Genomic DNA, 18,073 nt, shown 5'->3' on the forward strand with positions numbered 1-18,073 from the left:
CACGAAGTACAGGAGTTGGGATGTCACGTTACAGCTGTACAAGATATTGGTGAGACCGCACTTGGAATACCGCGTGCAGTTCTGGTCACTCATCGATAGGGAGGTTGTCGTTAACCTTGAGAGGGTTCCGAAAAGATTCATGAGGATGTTACTGGGACTGGAGGGCTTGAGTGATAAAGAGAGGCTGGGCAGGCTGGGGCTCCTTTCCCTGAAGCAAAGAAGGCTGAGAGGTGACATGATTAGAGGTTTATAAAACCATCAGGGGTGTAGATAAGGTGGAAGGTCACAGGCTTTTTTCCCTGGGGCCAGGGAGTCTAAAACTAGACGACATACATTGAAAGGAGACATGGGGGATAAATTTTTCACCCAGAAGGTGGAGGGTATGTGGAATGAGCTGTGAGGGGAAGTGGTGGAGGAAGGTATAGTTACGACATTTAAAACGCACTTGGATGGGTACGTGGAGAGAAAGATTGAGAGGGATATGGGCCAAACGCAGACAAATAGGACCAGCCTGGAAGGGGGTCTTGGTCAGCATGGACAATTAGAGCCCGTTTCTCTGCTGTGTGAACATGACACAAATCCCAAAAATGAAAAAAAATGTCATAACCATTTTGTTTATTTCCCATGTATATAATGGGATTGTGTGGAGGGAGCTTCACTCTGTGTGGGGGGGGGCAGCTTTTGTGCAGTGGTCACGGGTGATTGGAGGGGGTTTTGCTGTTTTGGGGAGAGTGGTGAATGGATGGTGAGGTTGTGGATTGAACAGCGTTGTCCCAAACCCAAGGTAGACCAGAGCCTTATTTTTTTTGCAAAAAAAAATTTTTTTTTAAGCTATGAAACACTACAACATAAAAAAAACACTGAAAAAACACTGCAATATTGAAGACTAACTAAATTAAAATGTTCCCATTTTCAGCAACACACTCACATTGCTGGAAGAACTCAGCAGGTCAGTCAGGCAGATTCTACGGAGAGGAATAAACATTGGCTTCTATCACCTCAGCATGAAGTGTCACCTCTTCATCTCCCTCCATACACGCTGCTTCACCTGCTATGCTCCTCCAGCATCCCCTTAGGCAGTCTATTCCAAATCCCCCCTCCCCACATCCTCCGTGGGACAGAAAACTCCCTCAGATCTCCTATAAACCACTTCCCTCTTACTGCAAGCCCTTCCATTTTAGATCCCTCAAGCCTTGTGGACATTCTCAATCTGTGGGGAGAAGTGCAGAACACACGAGACAGGAGTGGGAGTCAGCCATTAGGCCTATCAAGCCTGCTCCACCATTGAAGATCACAGCTAATCGAGACTCAGCTCCACCTACCTGCTTTTTCCCTAATTCTAACTATTAGGGCATCCGTTAGTCTTTGCGAGACCATGGATCTGCGCCTGGAAAGTCTTCACTCTCCAGGGTGCAGGCCTGGGCAAGTTTGTATGGAAGACCGGCAGTTGCCCATGCTGCAAGTCTCCCCTCCCCACGACACCGATGTTATCCAAGGGAAGGGCATTAGGACCTATACAGCTTGGCACCAGTGTCGTCGCAGAGTGCTGTGTGGTTAAGTGCCTTGCTTAAGGACACAACACACTACCTCAGCTGGGTCTCGAACTCATGACCTTCAGATCGCTAGTCGAATGCCTTAACCACTTGGCCACATGCCCACACAATTCTAACTAACTGTGTCTTAAATATATTTAATTGGGCAGCCTCGACTGTTTCCCTGGGCAAAGAATTCCACAGATTCTCTCTGGGAAGGTTATGGGGAAAACGCAAGTGAATGGGGTTCAGAGGGATAATAAATTAGCCGAGATGGAATGGCAGAGCAGACTCAATGGGCTGAATGGCCTAATTCTGCTCCTGTATCTTATGGCAAGAACAATTTCTCCTCATCTTTGTACTAAATCTATTCCCCTGAATCTTGAGACTGTGTCCCATAGTTCTAGTCTCACATGTAAGTGGAAACATCTTTCCTGACTTTATCTTATCTATCCTTTTCACAATTTTATATGTTTCTATAAGATCCCCTCTCATTCTTCTGAAGTCCAGCAAGTATTGTCTCAGGCGACACATTCTCTCCACATATTTTAACTCCTTGGAATCAACGAGATGAACCTCCTCTACATCATCTCCACTATCTGCCCTGTCTCTCTCCCTTATAATTTTGTTCACCTCTTCCTCCCCCACCCTCAGCTCCCTCCACTCCAGGGAGAATAGACCCAACCTCTCTCATCTCTCCCCGTCACTGGAACACCCCAAAGCAACTTCCTGGGGAATCTCCTCTGCCCCTTCTCCAGTGGAATCACCTCATTCCCACAGTGTGGTGACGAGAACTGCATGCATTACCCTGGCTGTGGTCTGACCAGTCCAGTATGTTATAAAATTTGTGCCCTGTTCTTATACTCTATGTCCTGGCCAGTGAAGCCAAGACTCCTATACACCTCCTTCAACACCTTGGCCACCTGTGTTGAAGCCTTCAGAGATCATTGGGCTTGTACCCTGAGGTCCCTCTGTTCCACAATCCTCCCTAGACCTAACCATTCATGGCACATGTCCTGCCAATCCTGTTCCACTGGAATCTTGAAAGTTTGTAAAATAAATTAATGGAGGTAGAGCAGTGGATGAGCTATATTTGGATTTTAGTATGGTGATCAACATGGTTGGCTCATTCAGAAAATCAGGAGGCAAGGGATCCAGAGAAATTTGGCTGCAAAGATTCAGAATTGGCTTGCTCACAGAAGGCAGAGGGTGGTAGTGGATGGAGTGTATTTTGTCTGGAGATCAGTGACCAGTGGTGTGCCACAAGGATCTGTTCTGGCACACCTGATGTTTATGACTTGGATGAGAAAGTGGAAGGATGGGTTAGTAACACACACAAATGCTGGAAGAACTCAGCAGGCCAGGCAGCAGCTATGGAAAAAAGTACAGTTGACGTTTTGGGCCAAAATCCTTCGAGTCCTGCAGAAGGGTCTCAGCCCAAATCGTCGACTGTATTTTTTTTCCACAGATGCAGCCTGGCCTGCTGAGTTCCTCCAGCATTGTCTGTCTGTTACTCGGATTTCCAGTACTGGCAGATTTTCTCTTGTTTGTGGGTGGGTTAGTAAATTTGCAGATGACACAAAGGTTGGTGGAGTTGTGAATAGTATAGAAGGTTGTCAGAGATTACAATGGGACATTGACAGGATGCAGAACTGAGGTGAGAGGTGGCAGATAAAATTCAATCTGGAAAAGTGTGAAATGATTCACTTGGAAGGTTGCATTTGAAGATAGAGTATAGGGTTAATGACAGGATTCTTAGCAATGTCGAACAACAGAGGGATCTTGGAGTCCACATCCATAAATTCCTCAAAGCTGCCACACAATTTGATAGGGTGGCTATGAAAGTTTATGGTGTGTTGGCCTTTATTAGTCAGGGGATTGAGTTCAAGAGCTGTGAGATAATGTTGCAGCTCTATAGAACTCTGGTTAGACCACACTTGGAGTTCTGACTACTGAACACCCATCTGAGGCACAAGAGATTCAACAGATGCTGGAAGTCTTAAACAACACACAAATTGCTGGAGGAACTCAACAGGCCAGGCAGCACCTATGGTGGGAACAAACAGTCGATATCTCGGGCCGAAACACTTCATCAGATCCTGAATTGTCGATTGTTCATTCCCCTCCGCAGATGCTGCCTGACCTGCTGAATCCCTCCAACATTCTGTGTGCGTTGAACACCCTTGCAAACTGTTTGCTGACCGCAGGTGTGACTTAAAGCCTCTTTGAACATTGACATCTCAAAAGCCACCACCATTTATACTCTTAGAAAGTTAAAAGGAGGAACACACATCAAAGTTGCTGGTGAACGCTGCAGGTCAGGCAGCATCTCTAGGAAGAGGTACAGTTGATGTTTCAGGCCGAGACCCTTCGTCAGGACTAACTGAAGGAAGCAAAAGGAGGTTTAGTTTGTCCCCGAACACTCCAACAAACTTCTACAGATGTGTGCATAGGGCGCAGTGAAAAACTTACTTGCAGCAGCTTCACAGACACAACATTCACAAGAAAAACAACAATTACACATAAATTATACACCATTTTTACAAGAACAAACGCAATTAAAGCAAAAAAAGACTGAAGTCCATTGTAACGCAAAGTGATGACAGTGTTACTAAATTGAGGCAGTGATTAGGGTCGTGCCGGTTGGTTCAAGACTAAATGGCTGAAGGGAAGTATCCTGATCCTGGACTTGGAGGTGTGGGACTTCAGGCTCCTGTACTGATGGGATCTGCGAGAAGATGACATGGTCCAAATGGTGGGGATCTTTGATGATTGAGTTCCTGAGGCAGCTCCTCCTGTAGATACTACCGATGGTTAGGAGGGATGTATTTGTTATATATTGGGCTGAGTCGTGATCTGTGCATTTGAGTTGCCCTACCAGACTACAATACAATGAGTCAGGCCACTTTCAGCAGGACATCTGAGGAAGTTTGAGGGATTGTTTGGTGACAAGCCGAACCGCCTGAGAGAGACCCTGGCGCACCTTCCTTGTGATTACATCCGTGTGCTGGGCACGGGACAGGCCACCTGATATGTTAGTGAGCAGGAATTTAAACGTACTGAAAACAGAGATCCCTGTGGTCACCAAGATGGCATCACATCGATTCCAGAATCAGATTTATTACTGCTGTCTTAGCCGACATGCATTTTGTTGTTTTGTGGCAGCAATACAGCGCAAAGACAAAAAAGTACAACCCTCTTGCCTCCTGCCTTGCTGTGAATTCTTAGTTCTTGACTGTAATGTAATTCCCCAAACCCATTCACTTGAGATGTTTAAGAAGTTTAAAGTGTGCTGGAAGGAGAGATTGGATGAACCTGGGCTGTTTTCTCTGGAGTGGTGGAGGCCGAGGCAAGGCCTGATAGAAGTCGATACGGTTATGAGAGGCATAGATAGACCATCATTCTCTCAAGGCCATAATTGCCTAATAACAGAGGGCACGCACTTAAAGTGAGAGGGGACAAGTTCAAAGGAGCTGTGCAGAGCCAAGCTTTTATGTTCAGAGTGATGGGGGCTTGGAATGTGCTGCCAGGAGTGGTGGTGAAGGCAGACATTACAGAGGCTTTTAGACAGACACATGAATGTGCAGGGAATGGAGGGATATGAACATTGTGTAGGCAGAAGAGGGTAGTTTAGTTAGACACTTAATTACTAGTTAAATGAGTTTGGCACATCGTGGGCCGGAGGACCTGTTGCTATGCTGTAGTGTTCTCTGTTCTTTATGATTCAAAAACTGGAGGGCACAGGTTTAAGAGGGGAAAGATTTAATGGGGACCTGAGAGGCAACTTCTGCACACAGAGTCTGGTGGGTATGTGGAACAAAGAAGGGGCTAGAGCAGGTACAATTACATTTTTAAAATACTTGGATAGATATATGGATAAGGAGACGTTAAAGCTAAATGTGGGCAAATGGGATTAGGTTAGCCGCATGCCTTGGTCAACATGGACGAGTTGGGCCAAAGGGCCTGTCTCCGTGCTGTGTGACACGGCGACCAACTTCATACGTGGGACTTTGTCGCACTCACTCAAGGCTTGAATCACAAATATTTCAAACACATCCTCAAAAATGCAGGTCAAACAGGATTTGCCGGCTCGTGTATCCACACCAACATCGTGCAAAGCCGTGGCACCTTGTACGTGGCCGCAGTATTTCACCAAGTGACCTTGGCAGTTCTGGGAGAGGAGGAAAGCTACAAGAAGGCACAGATCTAGAGGGGCCGAGCAGCCTCCTACTGCTTGTCAAAGAGCCGTCTGCAGGCCTCCAGTGGCAGACTTCTCTGTAAATTGCCCCTTTTTCTCTGACTGGGAGACTGCTTATTACAGATGTCAGCTCCAGCCTTTTGAAAGAGGGTACAGACTCACCAACAGTAACACTTTAATTTACAGTGCAGTGGAGTGTAGATTAAAAGCCACATTTCAGGTTTCAACATGCTACTAACTGGGAGAAAACACAAAATCTCTGGTGGCACGCAATTAGCAGGTTCTTACAGAATTGGAGTTACAGACCTGGAACACAATCGAAGCATCAGGGAGGTTGAAAGTATTCAGTAAGTGGGGGAGCAACATTTGAACCAGTGTGGGTTCTGTGGTAACGTCTCACCCTCCACAGCATCCCATCGCACACTCCTGGGGTGGGACATGGAATGACGCTCCCTCCCATCACACTCTACTATAATCAGGTACAGAGTGAAGCTCCCTCCACACCGTCCCATCACACACTCCAGGGGTCAGACACAGAGCGAAGCTCCCTCTAACACTATCCCATCTCACTCTCCCAGGGTCAGACACAGAGCGAAGCTCCCTCTAACACTAACCCATCTCACTCTCCCGGGGTCAAACACAGAGTGAAACTCCCTCCACACCGTCCCATCACACATTCCTGGGTCCAGACACAGAGTGAAGCTCCCTCCACACCGTCCCATCACACACTCCCGGGGTCAGACACAGAGTGAATCTCCCTCCACACCGATCCATCACACATTCCTGGGTCCAGACACAGAGTGAAGTTCCCTCCACACTGTCACATCACATTCTCCCGGGTCCAGACACAGCGTTAAGCTCCCTCCACACCGTCCCATAACACACTCCTAGGATCAGGCATATAGTGGTGTTCCCTCCACATGAAGGTGTGTTGGGTCCTTCGGGAACAGAAACTGTGCACTGGGAATGGCACCTTGCTGCTGCTGTGTGATATGGGAGTTCAAGGTATTCGGAAGTTATATATAGAAGGCGTAATAAGGGCCCAGGTGGTATTACCATCAAAAACATAATCTCAGGAGGATTTAGATAATGTTCTCCCCTCTTCTACTTGCCTGATGATTCTGATCCAAATGGCCAAAGTGGGACAGCGATGGGGATCTGGAACCCTGGCTGATTTCCAGTCCCTCTAACCAAGGGGTTTCTGGTTACTGATGGGGAAACAGGAACCCTATCTCCTGTCAAATTACCCCACCTTTCTCTCTCTCTCTTTTTCAAATCCAGGGTTGTCTGGCCAGTGATGGGGAGCAGGAACCCTGGCTGATTTAACCCCCTCTCGCTAACCCACGAGTCACCTGGCAGTGATGGGGAGCATCAATTTAAATCAGACAAGTGTGAGGTTTTGCCTTTTGAGAAGTTAAATTCGGGCAGGTGAAGCGGGGGCCTACAGAGTATTGTAGAACAAAAGCTGCCGAGGGGTACAGGTATACAGTTCCCTGAAACTGGTGAAGAAGATGTTTGGCACACCGGCCTTTGTCAGTCAGGGCACAGAGTACAGGGGTTGGGACGTCACGTTACAGCTGTACAAGACATTGGTGAGACCGCGCTTGGAGTATTGTGTGCAGTTCTGGTCACCCAGCAAGAGGAAGGGTGTCATTGAGCTGGAGGGGGTGCAGGGAAGTTTCACAAAGATGTTGCTATGACTGGAGGGTTTGAGTTACAAGGAGTGACTGGACAGGCTGGGACTGTTTTCTCTGAAGTGAAGGAGGCCAAGGGGTGACTTTATAGAGGTTTACAAAAGCATGAGAGGTGTAGATGAGGGGGAGGTGTACCCTCCTTTACCCCAGGGTAGAGGATTCTGAAACTAGAGGGCACAGGTTCAAGGCAAGAGGGGAAAGAGTTAAACAGGCAGGTCTTTCACATAGAGGGCGGTGAGTAAATGGAACGAGCTGCCAGAGGAAGTGGCAGAGGTCGGTTAAAAGACAGCCACACAGAAGGGAAAGGTTAGAGGGATATGGGCCAAATGTGGAGAACTGGGTCTAGCTCAGTCCGGGAATCTTGGTCGGCATGGATGAGTTGGGCTCATGCCATGCTGTATGACCATGATTCTATCACCATTAGTGAGGAGGTACAGGAGCCTAAAGACTCACACTCAATAATTCTGGAATAGCTTCTTCCCCTCCGCCATCAGATTTCTGAATGCTACCTTGCTGCTCCTCAAATGCATGGGGTGGGGGGGGGGAATCTCATAGAAAGCTATCGAATATTGAAAGGAAGGCCCAGATGGAGTGAATGTGATGTTTCCTATAGTAGCGCAGTCTAGGATCATAGGGCACAGCCTCAGAATAGAGGGATCTCCACTTAGAACAGAGATGAGCGGAAATTTCTTTAGCCAGACAGTGGTGAATCTGTGGAATTCACTGCCACAGACAGCTGTGGAGGCCAAGTCATTGGGTATTTTTAAGGCAGAGTTTGATAAGCTCTTGATTAGTCAGGGCATCAAAGGTTACGAGAAGGCAGGAAAATGAAGTTGACAGTGGTAATAAATCAGCCACGATGGAATGACGGAGCAGACTCGATGGGCAGAGTGGCCTATTTCTGCTCCTTTGTCTTATTATCTTATGTGCAATCTATTTATTGTTGTAATCTAAAGTCTTTTTTTATGTATTGCTCATATCATTGCCTCAAAATAAAAAATCTCTCAGCTGATATCAGTGATAATGAACCAGATTCTGATGGTACGTAACTGGTTTACTTCCCAAAACTTCCACGTTAAACTTCCTGTGCCTTTTCACCACCCCTTCCCTACCCACCATTCCCTCTCCACCCAAAATCCATCAACCTCTCCCCCCCCCCCCCACCACCACCACAGGGACATCTCTCACTGTCTACTGAGTACTTCATTCAGCAGACCTAATGTGTGACCTCGAGGTTCCTCCCACGCTGGACACCACCACCTCCACCCCGCCGCAGAGCGAGGAGCCACGGTAGCACAGTGCTTAGTGTGACTCTGTAGCAGCTCAGTGGATTCTGGGGTTCAGAGTCATCTGTATTCTCCCTGTGAACTGTGTGGGTTTCCTCCCTCAGTCCAAAGACGCACTGGTTGATAGGTTAATTGGTCATTGTAAATTGTCCCGTGATTAGGCTGAGGTTAAATCGGTCCGTCTGTTCTGTGCTCTATCTCTAAATAAATAGATAGAAAGATAAAAACTAGCCAAAGGGAAGGTGAACCTTCCCCCCAGTGCTTGGCCTGGAAATCTCATGCCCCCTACCCCCTCAATCCCCACAGCGATGGGGTTGGGGAGGGAGCATCTTATTGTGGCAGGTGAGGTGTCCCTGCCTGGTGGAACATGACCTGGAAGGTAGTCTCAGAAACACCAGGGACAGGGGACCGAACCTGATCCTCTTCATCCCTGGCACGTGAAGTGGGAGGGAGAGGGGGAGTCGCTGGAATTTCCCTGTGACCAGAGATCTGGGTGCTCAGGTCTCCAGAAGTGTGCAGAAAGAGGTCACGCAGACCAGGAGCTCAACTCGCAGTTTGACAGCCCCCGTCTCCTCCATCCACGGGTGGGAGAAAGATAGTTGCCACTTTGAGGCAGGGTTGTCCGCCCTCCCCTGTCTTGTTTGTATGCTGCATAGAACCCTGGCCAAATCCATCAGGAAGGCCGACAACAGAAGAGGGATGTCCTTGCCCGGCACTCAACGCACACAAGTTAAAACCTCCCTGTTACATGTACAATATCTTTTGCTTAGATCCATGGTCAGTGTGCAGATTGATCAGTAACCAGTTGGAGTCGGTGTCGGGGGGGAGGGGGGGCAGCCTCTTCTAACTGGTCTGACCAATTGCACAATCCTTCACCATGTGGCCAGATTACCTAGGGGTCGAGGTGTGGAATGAGAGCTGGCCGGAATGGAGTGGGAAGGTCACACAAACACTGGGTCTGTGGGAGCAATGGTTCCTGTCAATAACCAGGAAGAACTTAATTATTGGGCTGAGATGCTCTGAGGGGACGGAGATCTGGTTCTCCCTCCTTATCACTCTTGCTCCATCTCATCCCATCCATCCACCCTCCCTCCCTCCCCAAATCTTTCCCAATCCCCCCATGCTCCCTCTCTATCCTCCCAGTCCTCCACCTACACCACCCCTCCACCTGCACAGTCGGCCCACCCACACTACCCTCACCCTTCCTTTTTGTTCTATCTTACTTTCCCTCCCCCTATTCTCCACCCTCCCTCCTCTCTTTTCTTCCTCCTATTTTCCCTAGAGCCTCCTCCATTCCCAACTCAACTCCTCTCCCCCCCACCTGCTCTGGCCTAACCCATTCCACCCGTCTCCTTTCTCACCCCTCCTCTTATCCTTCTCTGCACACCCCCTTTCTCCCCTTCACCCTCATCTTTTCATCCTCTGCCCCTTCCCTCTTTACACCCCTGCCCCCATTTTCTTTCCCCCTTTCCGCACCTCCCCTCACCCTGCAACCTGCTTCCTGTCCCCCTCCACCATCCTTCCCTCATCTCCCTCCCTCCTCTAAAAACACACCCCTCACCTACCCTCCCCATTCCCCCCACTTTTCCACCTTCCTCCCCGACCTCCATGTCCTCTCCCCTCCTCTTTCTCTTCCCTCCCACCACCCCTCCTCTTTCACCATAACCCCTTTTCTCCACCCCTCCACTTCCCTCATTCACCCCCTTCCTACACTCCTCTCCCCTTTCCTCCTCTTCCCCTCCCCCTCCCCCTCCACCCCTGCTTCCCTCCCCTCATCTCCTTCTACCCCCTCCAACGTCTTCCAGTACCCCCTCCTCCTACCCCTCACCTCCTTTTACCCTCTCCCCTCCACTCATTCCTCCCCCTACCTGTCTCTACTCCTCTCTCCCAACACCCACGCCTTCCCCATTTCCCCACACCCCCTTCTACCTCGTCCGTTTCCCCGACCCCCAACCCCCTTCCTTCTTCCTCCCTCCAACCCCTTTCCCCTCTCTCACCTTCCTTTCATCTCCCTCCTCCTCCTCCTCCCTCCCTGGGCAGTCACCATGCCGACCATCTCTCCCCGGCATCACGTCACGCCGGGCGTACAGCCGTGGGCGGACTGAACTTACAGCGAAAGCAACACTGAGCGTGTTCCAGCCGGGAGGGAGAGAGAGACGGGGAGATCTACTCAACTCACACACCAGCCCTTCAATATGCCTGGCGGCCTTCGCGGGGGGATTTAAGAGATTTCGGAGTGTCCGAAGCCCGGAGTTGGGGGGAGGACCGTCGAGAATGAAGACTCCTCCGGAACCAGGTCAGAAACCTTGCCCTCCTGCTTTGCAATCGAGTCTCTGCGCCGTTCCAGAGCCCGTGCCAGCGGCTAAGTTTCTTCCCTGCGACTTGTTGACTAGTAATAATCTCTTTCCTGCGTCGTGCCTTTCCGCGATCCAAAACTGGGATTTAATTAACAACTCTAAGATATCCTCACATTCTAAGTCGCCCCGGCCTTGAGCACGTATTTTCCAACCTTAAAAACGATCCGACTTTGAGCTCGCACTCCTCCCCCCCCCCTTCCCAACTTCTTTTTGTTAGCTGACTCTCTCCCGGAGAGGGGAATATGTACAGGGATTGGCTCGGCTCTCTGCAACCTTTCCAATTTTAAAAAAATAAATAGTCCTTTCTTTTCCGGAGGTTGGCAGGCGAGGGATTGGGGGTTGGGGATTGACTGAGAAGGGGGGGGGCATTTTTCTTTTGGTCTGGTTAACTTTTCTTTAGCGAGAGGAACGGCAGGAAGATCGGGGCTGGTCGGTAAAATGGAGTAATATATAAAAGCACAGATTGAAACTAATTAACTACGTGGTTTCCGTCCCTCTGAATATTGTTGAAAAACTATTTCACTCGATATGAATCGCAAATCTTTCGCCACCAGTTCCTTTAAAATCCTTTTTTTTAAAGAAATTGGCGTTATCGAGGAAAGTAAACAAATTTTAGAAGTTTAAAAAAAATTTCAAAAAGTTTTTAATTGTTCCGCTTCGAGGGACTTGCGATTATTTTCATTGTGCACAATGTCTCTTGTGTACAAGAAAAAAAGTTGTTTCCGATTTCATGGTTTTGTTTTAGAAAAGAGTGAGGTCGAAAGGGGGGGGGGAGGAAGGAGGGAAGTCGAGAGAGCAGACTAAATCTCAAACTTTCGGTTTGTGGAACCCGATCAGCGGGGAAGGGCGTAAAATGGGCCAAGTGAAGCAGACAGGATTGGACTTAACTGAAGAGGATCTGGGAGGGGGGCTATGGACGGGGAGTGGGGAAGGTGTAAACACGATGGGGGGGGGTAAAAGTAGTGAGAGAGAGGGAGCCTGTGAGTTCGAGACTTCGCACCCGCGCTGCGGCACCCTCCCCCCTCCGAAAAAATCTGGGCAGATCTTAAAAGGAGGGGCGAGAGTTGGGGAAGTTTTCCCTCTTGGGTGAAATCCGAGTTATTTTTCAGTGTTAATGACACAGAAATTTGAGGAAGGTTGCGGCAGAGAGGTGATGGAGGCGATTTCTGGGCGTTATTGGAAGGATTAGTCAGGTTTCAAACCGTGAAGGAGGTGGATGCGTCTTATTTTTGTTGTTTTTCTCTGCGAGTTGGCGAATGTTGAGGTGGGAGGGTGACACGCCCACAGAGAGACAGACATACACACAAATATACGTACAGGTACACACACACACACTCTGTCTCGCAAGCCACACACATGGGGAGGAGGGAGACACACACGGGGAGCGTGATACACACGCCATCTCATGGGATAGACACACCATCACTGTCACTCACACTCGTACTCTCTCAGAAGGGGAAAAGGACATTGTGGAGGAAGAGGCACATGGGGAGGAGGAAGACACAGTCACGTGAATATGATATAGTCATCCATGTGGGATAACAGTTTCCCTCTCACACACGCACACAAAACTGAGGTAAACCCACAAAGATTACACAAGTGGAGGATACACCCCCCCCCCGTGAGTGCACATCACACAGGGTCACACCTGCAGCCAAACACACACATAACAAGGAGAGACACATGTACACAGAGAGGGAGGAAGATTCGAATACATGGGAGAACAGCGATAGACACAGGGACTGGAGGGGAGACATGAGAATGATGATGGGACACATACGTGTGCAGACATGAGGTAGACGTGCACGGGGAGGAGGGACATGTGCGCACTGACATGCATGGGGTGACATACATGTGCAAGGACATGCAGTAGATACACATGGGAAGGAGGGATACACAGGGAAGAGGGACACACACAAACATGGGGAAAAAAGGAGAATCACACAGGTGGAGTATAGTGACAAACAGACACGGAGGACAGAGAGGCAGACACAAACACACCAGATGACAGACGTGCACAACTCATACAAGTGGGGTAACAGAGTCACACAAACACACACAAGGGAAAGCACATATACACACTGGGAGGAGGGAGCATTAACACTCAGAAAAGGGAGCCACACGGTGGAGGAAGATGCAAGCACCTCACACGGGGTCATACTTGAGACAAACACACAGATATATACAGCCAGAAATATATATTCAGACACAAAAGTGCACACATACAGACACCCACATTGACCTTCGCTGGGGGTGGGTTACTCCATGTCATATGCAGAGAAACACACAGACACAAACTCACATTTACACACACACACAGGAAGGAGGAAGACGCACAAAGGCGCAGACTCCGTGTCCCCGGAGGACGGCCTCCAACGTCTGTGCACACACGGCTGTGTCATGGATTTGGCGTGAGGGCCTGTTTTTCTCCGTTGCTGCAGTAATGTGTTGAGCTGGCTGCTGCGTCGCCTTATCCAAGCCTGCTCTATTTTTGAAGTGTTCGGAGGCCCGTTGTCTGTGTGTTGTGCCGTGTGTATGTAGTGAGGTGCGTGGGAGCCCGGGCCGGGGCCTCGGCAGGCTGTGGGAGGGGTTGGTGGCATAGTGCAGGAATGTGAGTGTTTCCCTGAGGCCTGCCCAGGAGACAGGCTCCTCCTCCAATCCCCAACATCCCCTGCTGGTCGCTCCGTCTGTGTGCGTGCGTGTCACAGGGAGTCTATTCTTCTCAGCCTGAGAACGCACACATCACACAGACTCACCCCGCCAGGCACGCCCGCACACACAGACTCTCACTGAGGGACGGGCCTCTTTCTCTCACTTTCTCACACACTCACTGAGGGACGGTCTCTGTCTCTCTCACTAAGGGGTGGGTCTCCCTCTCACTTTCTCACTCTCTCTGAGGGACGGGTCTCTCTTTCTCACACTGAGGGACGGTCTCTCTCTCACTGAGGGGTGGGTCTCCCTCTCACTCACTCTGAGGGACGGGCCTCTCTTTCTCACACTGAGGGACGGTCTCTCTCGCACTGAGGGGTGGGTCTCCCTCTCACATACTTTCTCACTCACACTGAGGGACGAACCTCTCTCTCACTTTCTCACACACTCACACTGAGGGACGCTCTCTGTCCCTCTCACTCACTTTCTCTCTGTCTCTCTCACACACACACAGATTCTCACTGAGGGGCGGGTTTCTCTGTCTCCCACTCCCTCTCACACACAGACTTTCACTGAGGGACGGGTCTCTCACACACACACACACACACACACACTGAGACCCTCACTGAGGGGTGGGTCTCCCTCTCACTCACTTTCTCTCTCTCTCACACACACACAGATTCTCACTGAGGGGCGGGTTTCTCTGTCTCCCGCTCCCCCTCACATACAGACTTTCACTGAGGGACGGGTCTCACACACACACACACACACACACACACACACACACACACAGACTCTCACTGAGGAACAGGTCTTTCCCTCTTCCACATGCACACAGACCGTCAATGAGGGACGGGACTCACTTCCTCTCTCTCTTTCTCTCTCACACACATGGTCTCTCACTGAAGGACGGGTCTCTCTCTCATTGTACAGACTGACAAGAGTCGCAAAGTCAGATGGCTGGTCTGGTACCTAATTGGTTCCTCCACCTCCTCTCCCTGGGGCAGATGCCAGAACCCAACCTTTCCCCATCTCATGGTGAGACACCCTGGGTCACGTTCAGGAACAGTGGCTGGAGGGAGCTGACAGTGGGATGGGGGATAGCAGTTCACACCATTTACCTGTCTCCCCATGTCACCCACACCCCCTCCATCCATCCATCCCATTGCACCTGGGTGGGCTGGGAGAGACAAAGTGAGGGGGAAGGGAGAAAGAGAGGGAAAGAGAATGAGGGAGAGAGAAGTTAGAGGAAGAGGACATAGAGGGAGGAAAGGACTGAGAGTGAAGGTTGGGGGGGGTGGAAGAGAGATGGGGAGAGGAGGCCGGGAGAGAATGAGAGAGTGCTGATCACTGCCCCATTGTGGGAAAGGGCCAGCAATGATCATTTGGGCAGATTGGCCCTTACTCCCTCTCCTTTTGACAGACCTGAACCCAGAGCTGTCTCCCTCTGACCCTCTGTGCAGGTGAGGTAACTGGTCACTTTGAATCCCTGCTCCCACCTCTCAATTTGCAGATAAGGGCCAGAATGTGGAGGGAGTGGAAGGTGAGACAGCGGGGGGAGGGGGTGCAGAGATTGTTGGGAGAAAAGGAGTGATTTCCTTGTGGTACAGTATGCACTCAATGGGCTGAATAGCGCCATAAACAGAGTCTCCCCATTTGATCAGTGACTGCCCAGTGGGGGGGGGGGCGTGACGGTAAGGGTGAACGGTTGATCTTCCTGCGTCTCTCCCGATATTCAGACACAGGTGCACTGTCCCTTTAAGATGTGAAATCAGGTAACATGTACCATGGTGTATGCTATTGCTGTGACATACGTGTCTGGGACCTGGAATTGCATGTGAAGGCACAGCAAGCGTGTTCAATGCTGTTTCTTAATAACTGGGAATGAGCTGTCTGTTGGTATCACCCTCTCCGTCTTTGCCCTTGTTCTCTCCCGCACTCCAGTCTCCTGAACCCATATCTGTCCCTCTCCCCGTTCTAAACCACCTCCCCATTCCCCTCTCCCCTCCCCCTCTGTCCCCTACCCTCTTCCCCCTCCATCTTCACCGCTCTCCCTACTCCCATCACTTTATCCCCTCTCATTCCTCACTGCCTACCCCCTCTACACTCTTCCCCTTCTAACCCCCACTCTTCTACTTCACAACCCACCCCTTGCCCCATCTTCTACCCCCTCTCCCCTACCCTCCAAGCCCCCTCTGCCCCACACTCCACCCTTCCTCCCACCCCCACTCTAACCCCTTCTCCCCTATCCCCTCCTCCTCTCTAAACCTTCATCCACTTGTTTGCACTCCCCCTCACACACCCCTCCCCACGCTCACCCACCTCTCCCACCACACCCCCCACCCGCCTCTTTTTCACCCTCCCCTTCCCCCTCCATTACTCATTTCTCCATTTACCAGCCCTCCCTCACCCACACTCTCTCTCCCTGCCCGCCACCCCTCAATCTCTGCCACTCTTCCTCCGCTCCCCCCCCACACTCCATCCCTACCCCATAGCATCCAACCTCCACCCCCTCCTCCCCCTCCCTCTCCTGTATCTCTCTCCACCACGCCTCCCTCTCCACTCCAGGAACTTCCCCTCCCATGACCCTCCATCTCCCCCCCCTCTCTCTCTCTCTCTCACCCCCCACCCCTCTCTCTCCCTCTTCCTCCCCCTTCCCACCCTCCTCCCCTCTCCCTCCCTTTCCCCCTCCCCCTCCTCTCTCCCTCCCCTTCCCCCTCCACCCCTCCCGCTCCACCACCCCTCCCTCACCCACACCCCCTCTTGCCTCTCTCTCCCTGCCCGCCACCCCTCGACCCCTGCCACTCCCCCCTCTCTCTCACACCCCACCGCTCTCTCTCCCTCTTCCTCCCCATCTCCCCTTCCCCCTCCCCCTCCCTTCCCCATCCTCTCCCTCCTCTCTCTGCCCTTCCCCCTCTACCCCTCCCTCACCCACACCCCTCTCGCCTCCCTCTCCCTGCCTGCCACCCCTTGACCCCTGCCACTCCCCCTCCCCCTCCCCTCTGCACACCCCTCCCCCTCCCTCTCTCCCTCCCCCCCCCACTGAAATGTCAGAATAGAGCAGATCTTTTTCTTTCAATTGGAGAGTGTAGATCTGAAGGAACAGCCTCTGAATAACTCACCTGTTGGTTGAAAAATCTTCTCCAAATCCTGTCTAACCAGCTTTTCTGTATCCATTAGGTTTTAATGAGATCCCTCACTAACCCTCCCTCAGGCATCGGATGTTAGGTAGTCAGGGTGGAACAGTAGCAGAGATGGGCCTATTGGCCTGAGATGCAGTCCTGTATTTAATGGCTCCTAGGCCGTTTATGTCTTGGGGCTGTGGATGATCCCAGGGTCAGATCAGTGATAGGGAACAATAGGGACTGGTGCTCACTGGGTTATTCAGTGACAAGTGGGCCAAGATTACTGAGATACCATTAAAGACAAGCACACAGCCTCTATGCTATCTCCCCTCACCCCTTCATCTCTTATTTACTCCATTCACCGTCTTTTGAAATCTGTTTGTCGTTACAAAGCTCCAGAGAAGTAGCCATTTTCTTTTTTTTAAAAAAAGTTTGTCTCCCCATGATTAGAGAGTAGAGTCAGACACAGAGTGAGGCTCACTCCACACCGTCCCATCACACACTCCCCAGGGTCAAACACAGAGTGAAGCTGCCTCCTCTCACTTCGCAGCCCTGTTTCTCTGCCTGTGTCAAGCTGCTCTCCTCTCTTTCTCACCTGGGCACATACACGTCTGGAGGACTTGACACAAACACCTGTCCTTCCTTATCGTCCCACCTCTCTTCTCCAACTCTGCCATTCCCCCGCTCTCCCACTGCCCTCTCCATTCTGCCAACCTCCTGCTCTGTCATCACACCCCCACCCTCCCAACACCCCTCTTCCACATACGCTCTCTTCATTCTCTTCATCCTCTCTGCTCTTGCACTTCCGCCCCAACTCTGCTTCAACCCTCCCCCGTCCACTCCCCCCCCTCCCCCCTCCCTCCTCCCCCCCTCCTCCCCCCTCCTCCCCCCTCCTCCCCCCTCCTCCCCCCTCCTCCCCCCTCCTCCCCCCTCCTCCCTCCTCCCCCCTCCTCCCCCTCCCCTCCTCCCCCTCCTCCCCCCTCCCCCTCCCCCCTCCCCCTCCCCCTCCCTCCCTCCTCCCTCCCTCCTCCCTCCCTCCCTCCCTCCTCCCCCTCCCTCCCTCCTCCCTCCCTCCCTCCCTCCTCCCTCCCTCCCTCCCTCCCTCCCTCCCCTCCCTCCCTCCCTCCCTCCCTCCCTCCCTCCCTCCCTCCCTCCCCCTCCCTCCCTCCTCCCTCCCTCCCTCCCCTCCCTCCCTCCCTCCCTCCTCCCTCCCCTCCCTCCCTCCTCCCTCC

The 18,073-nt window shown here is 51.3% G+C and overlaps 1 protein-coding gene across 1 annotated transcript in view; it reads left to right on the forward strand.

Moving 5' to 3' along the window:
- The first annotated feature begins 10,803 nt into the window (after window positions 1-10,803).
- Window positions 10,804-18,073, forward strand: part of LOC134350902 (ETS domain-containing transcription factor ERF-like) — a 52,970-nt gene continuing 45,700 nt past the window's right edge. The window contains exon 1 of the mRNA XM_063056717.1: window positions 10,804-11,006. Coding sequence (XP_062912787.1) covers window positions 10,985-11,006 — 22 coding nt within the window. The 5' untranslated portion in view covers window positions 10,804-10,984. The remainder of the gene's footprint in view (window positions 11,007-18,073) is intronic.

Source organism: Mobula hypostoma, chromosome 8 (genome assembly GCF_963921235.1).
Source record: "Mobula hypostoma chromosome 8, sMobHyp1.1, whole genome shotgun sequence".
NCBI classification, from domain to species: Eukaryota; Metazoa; Chordata; class Chondrichthyes; order Myliobatiformes; family Myliobatidae; genus Mobula; species Mobula hypostoma.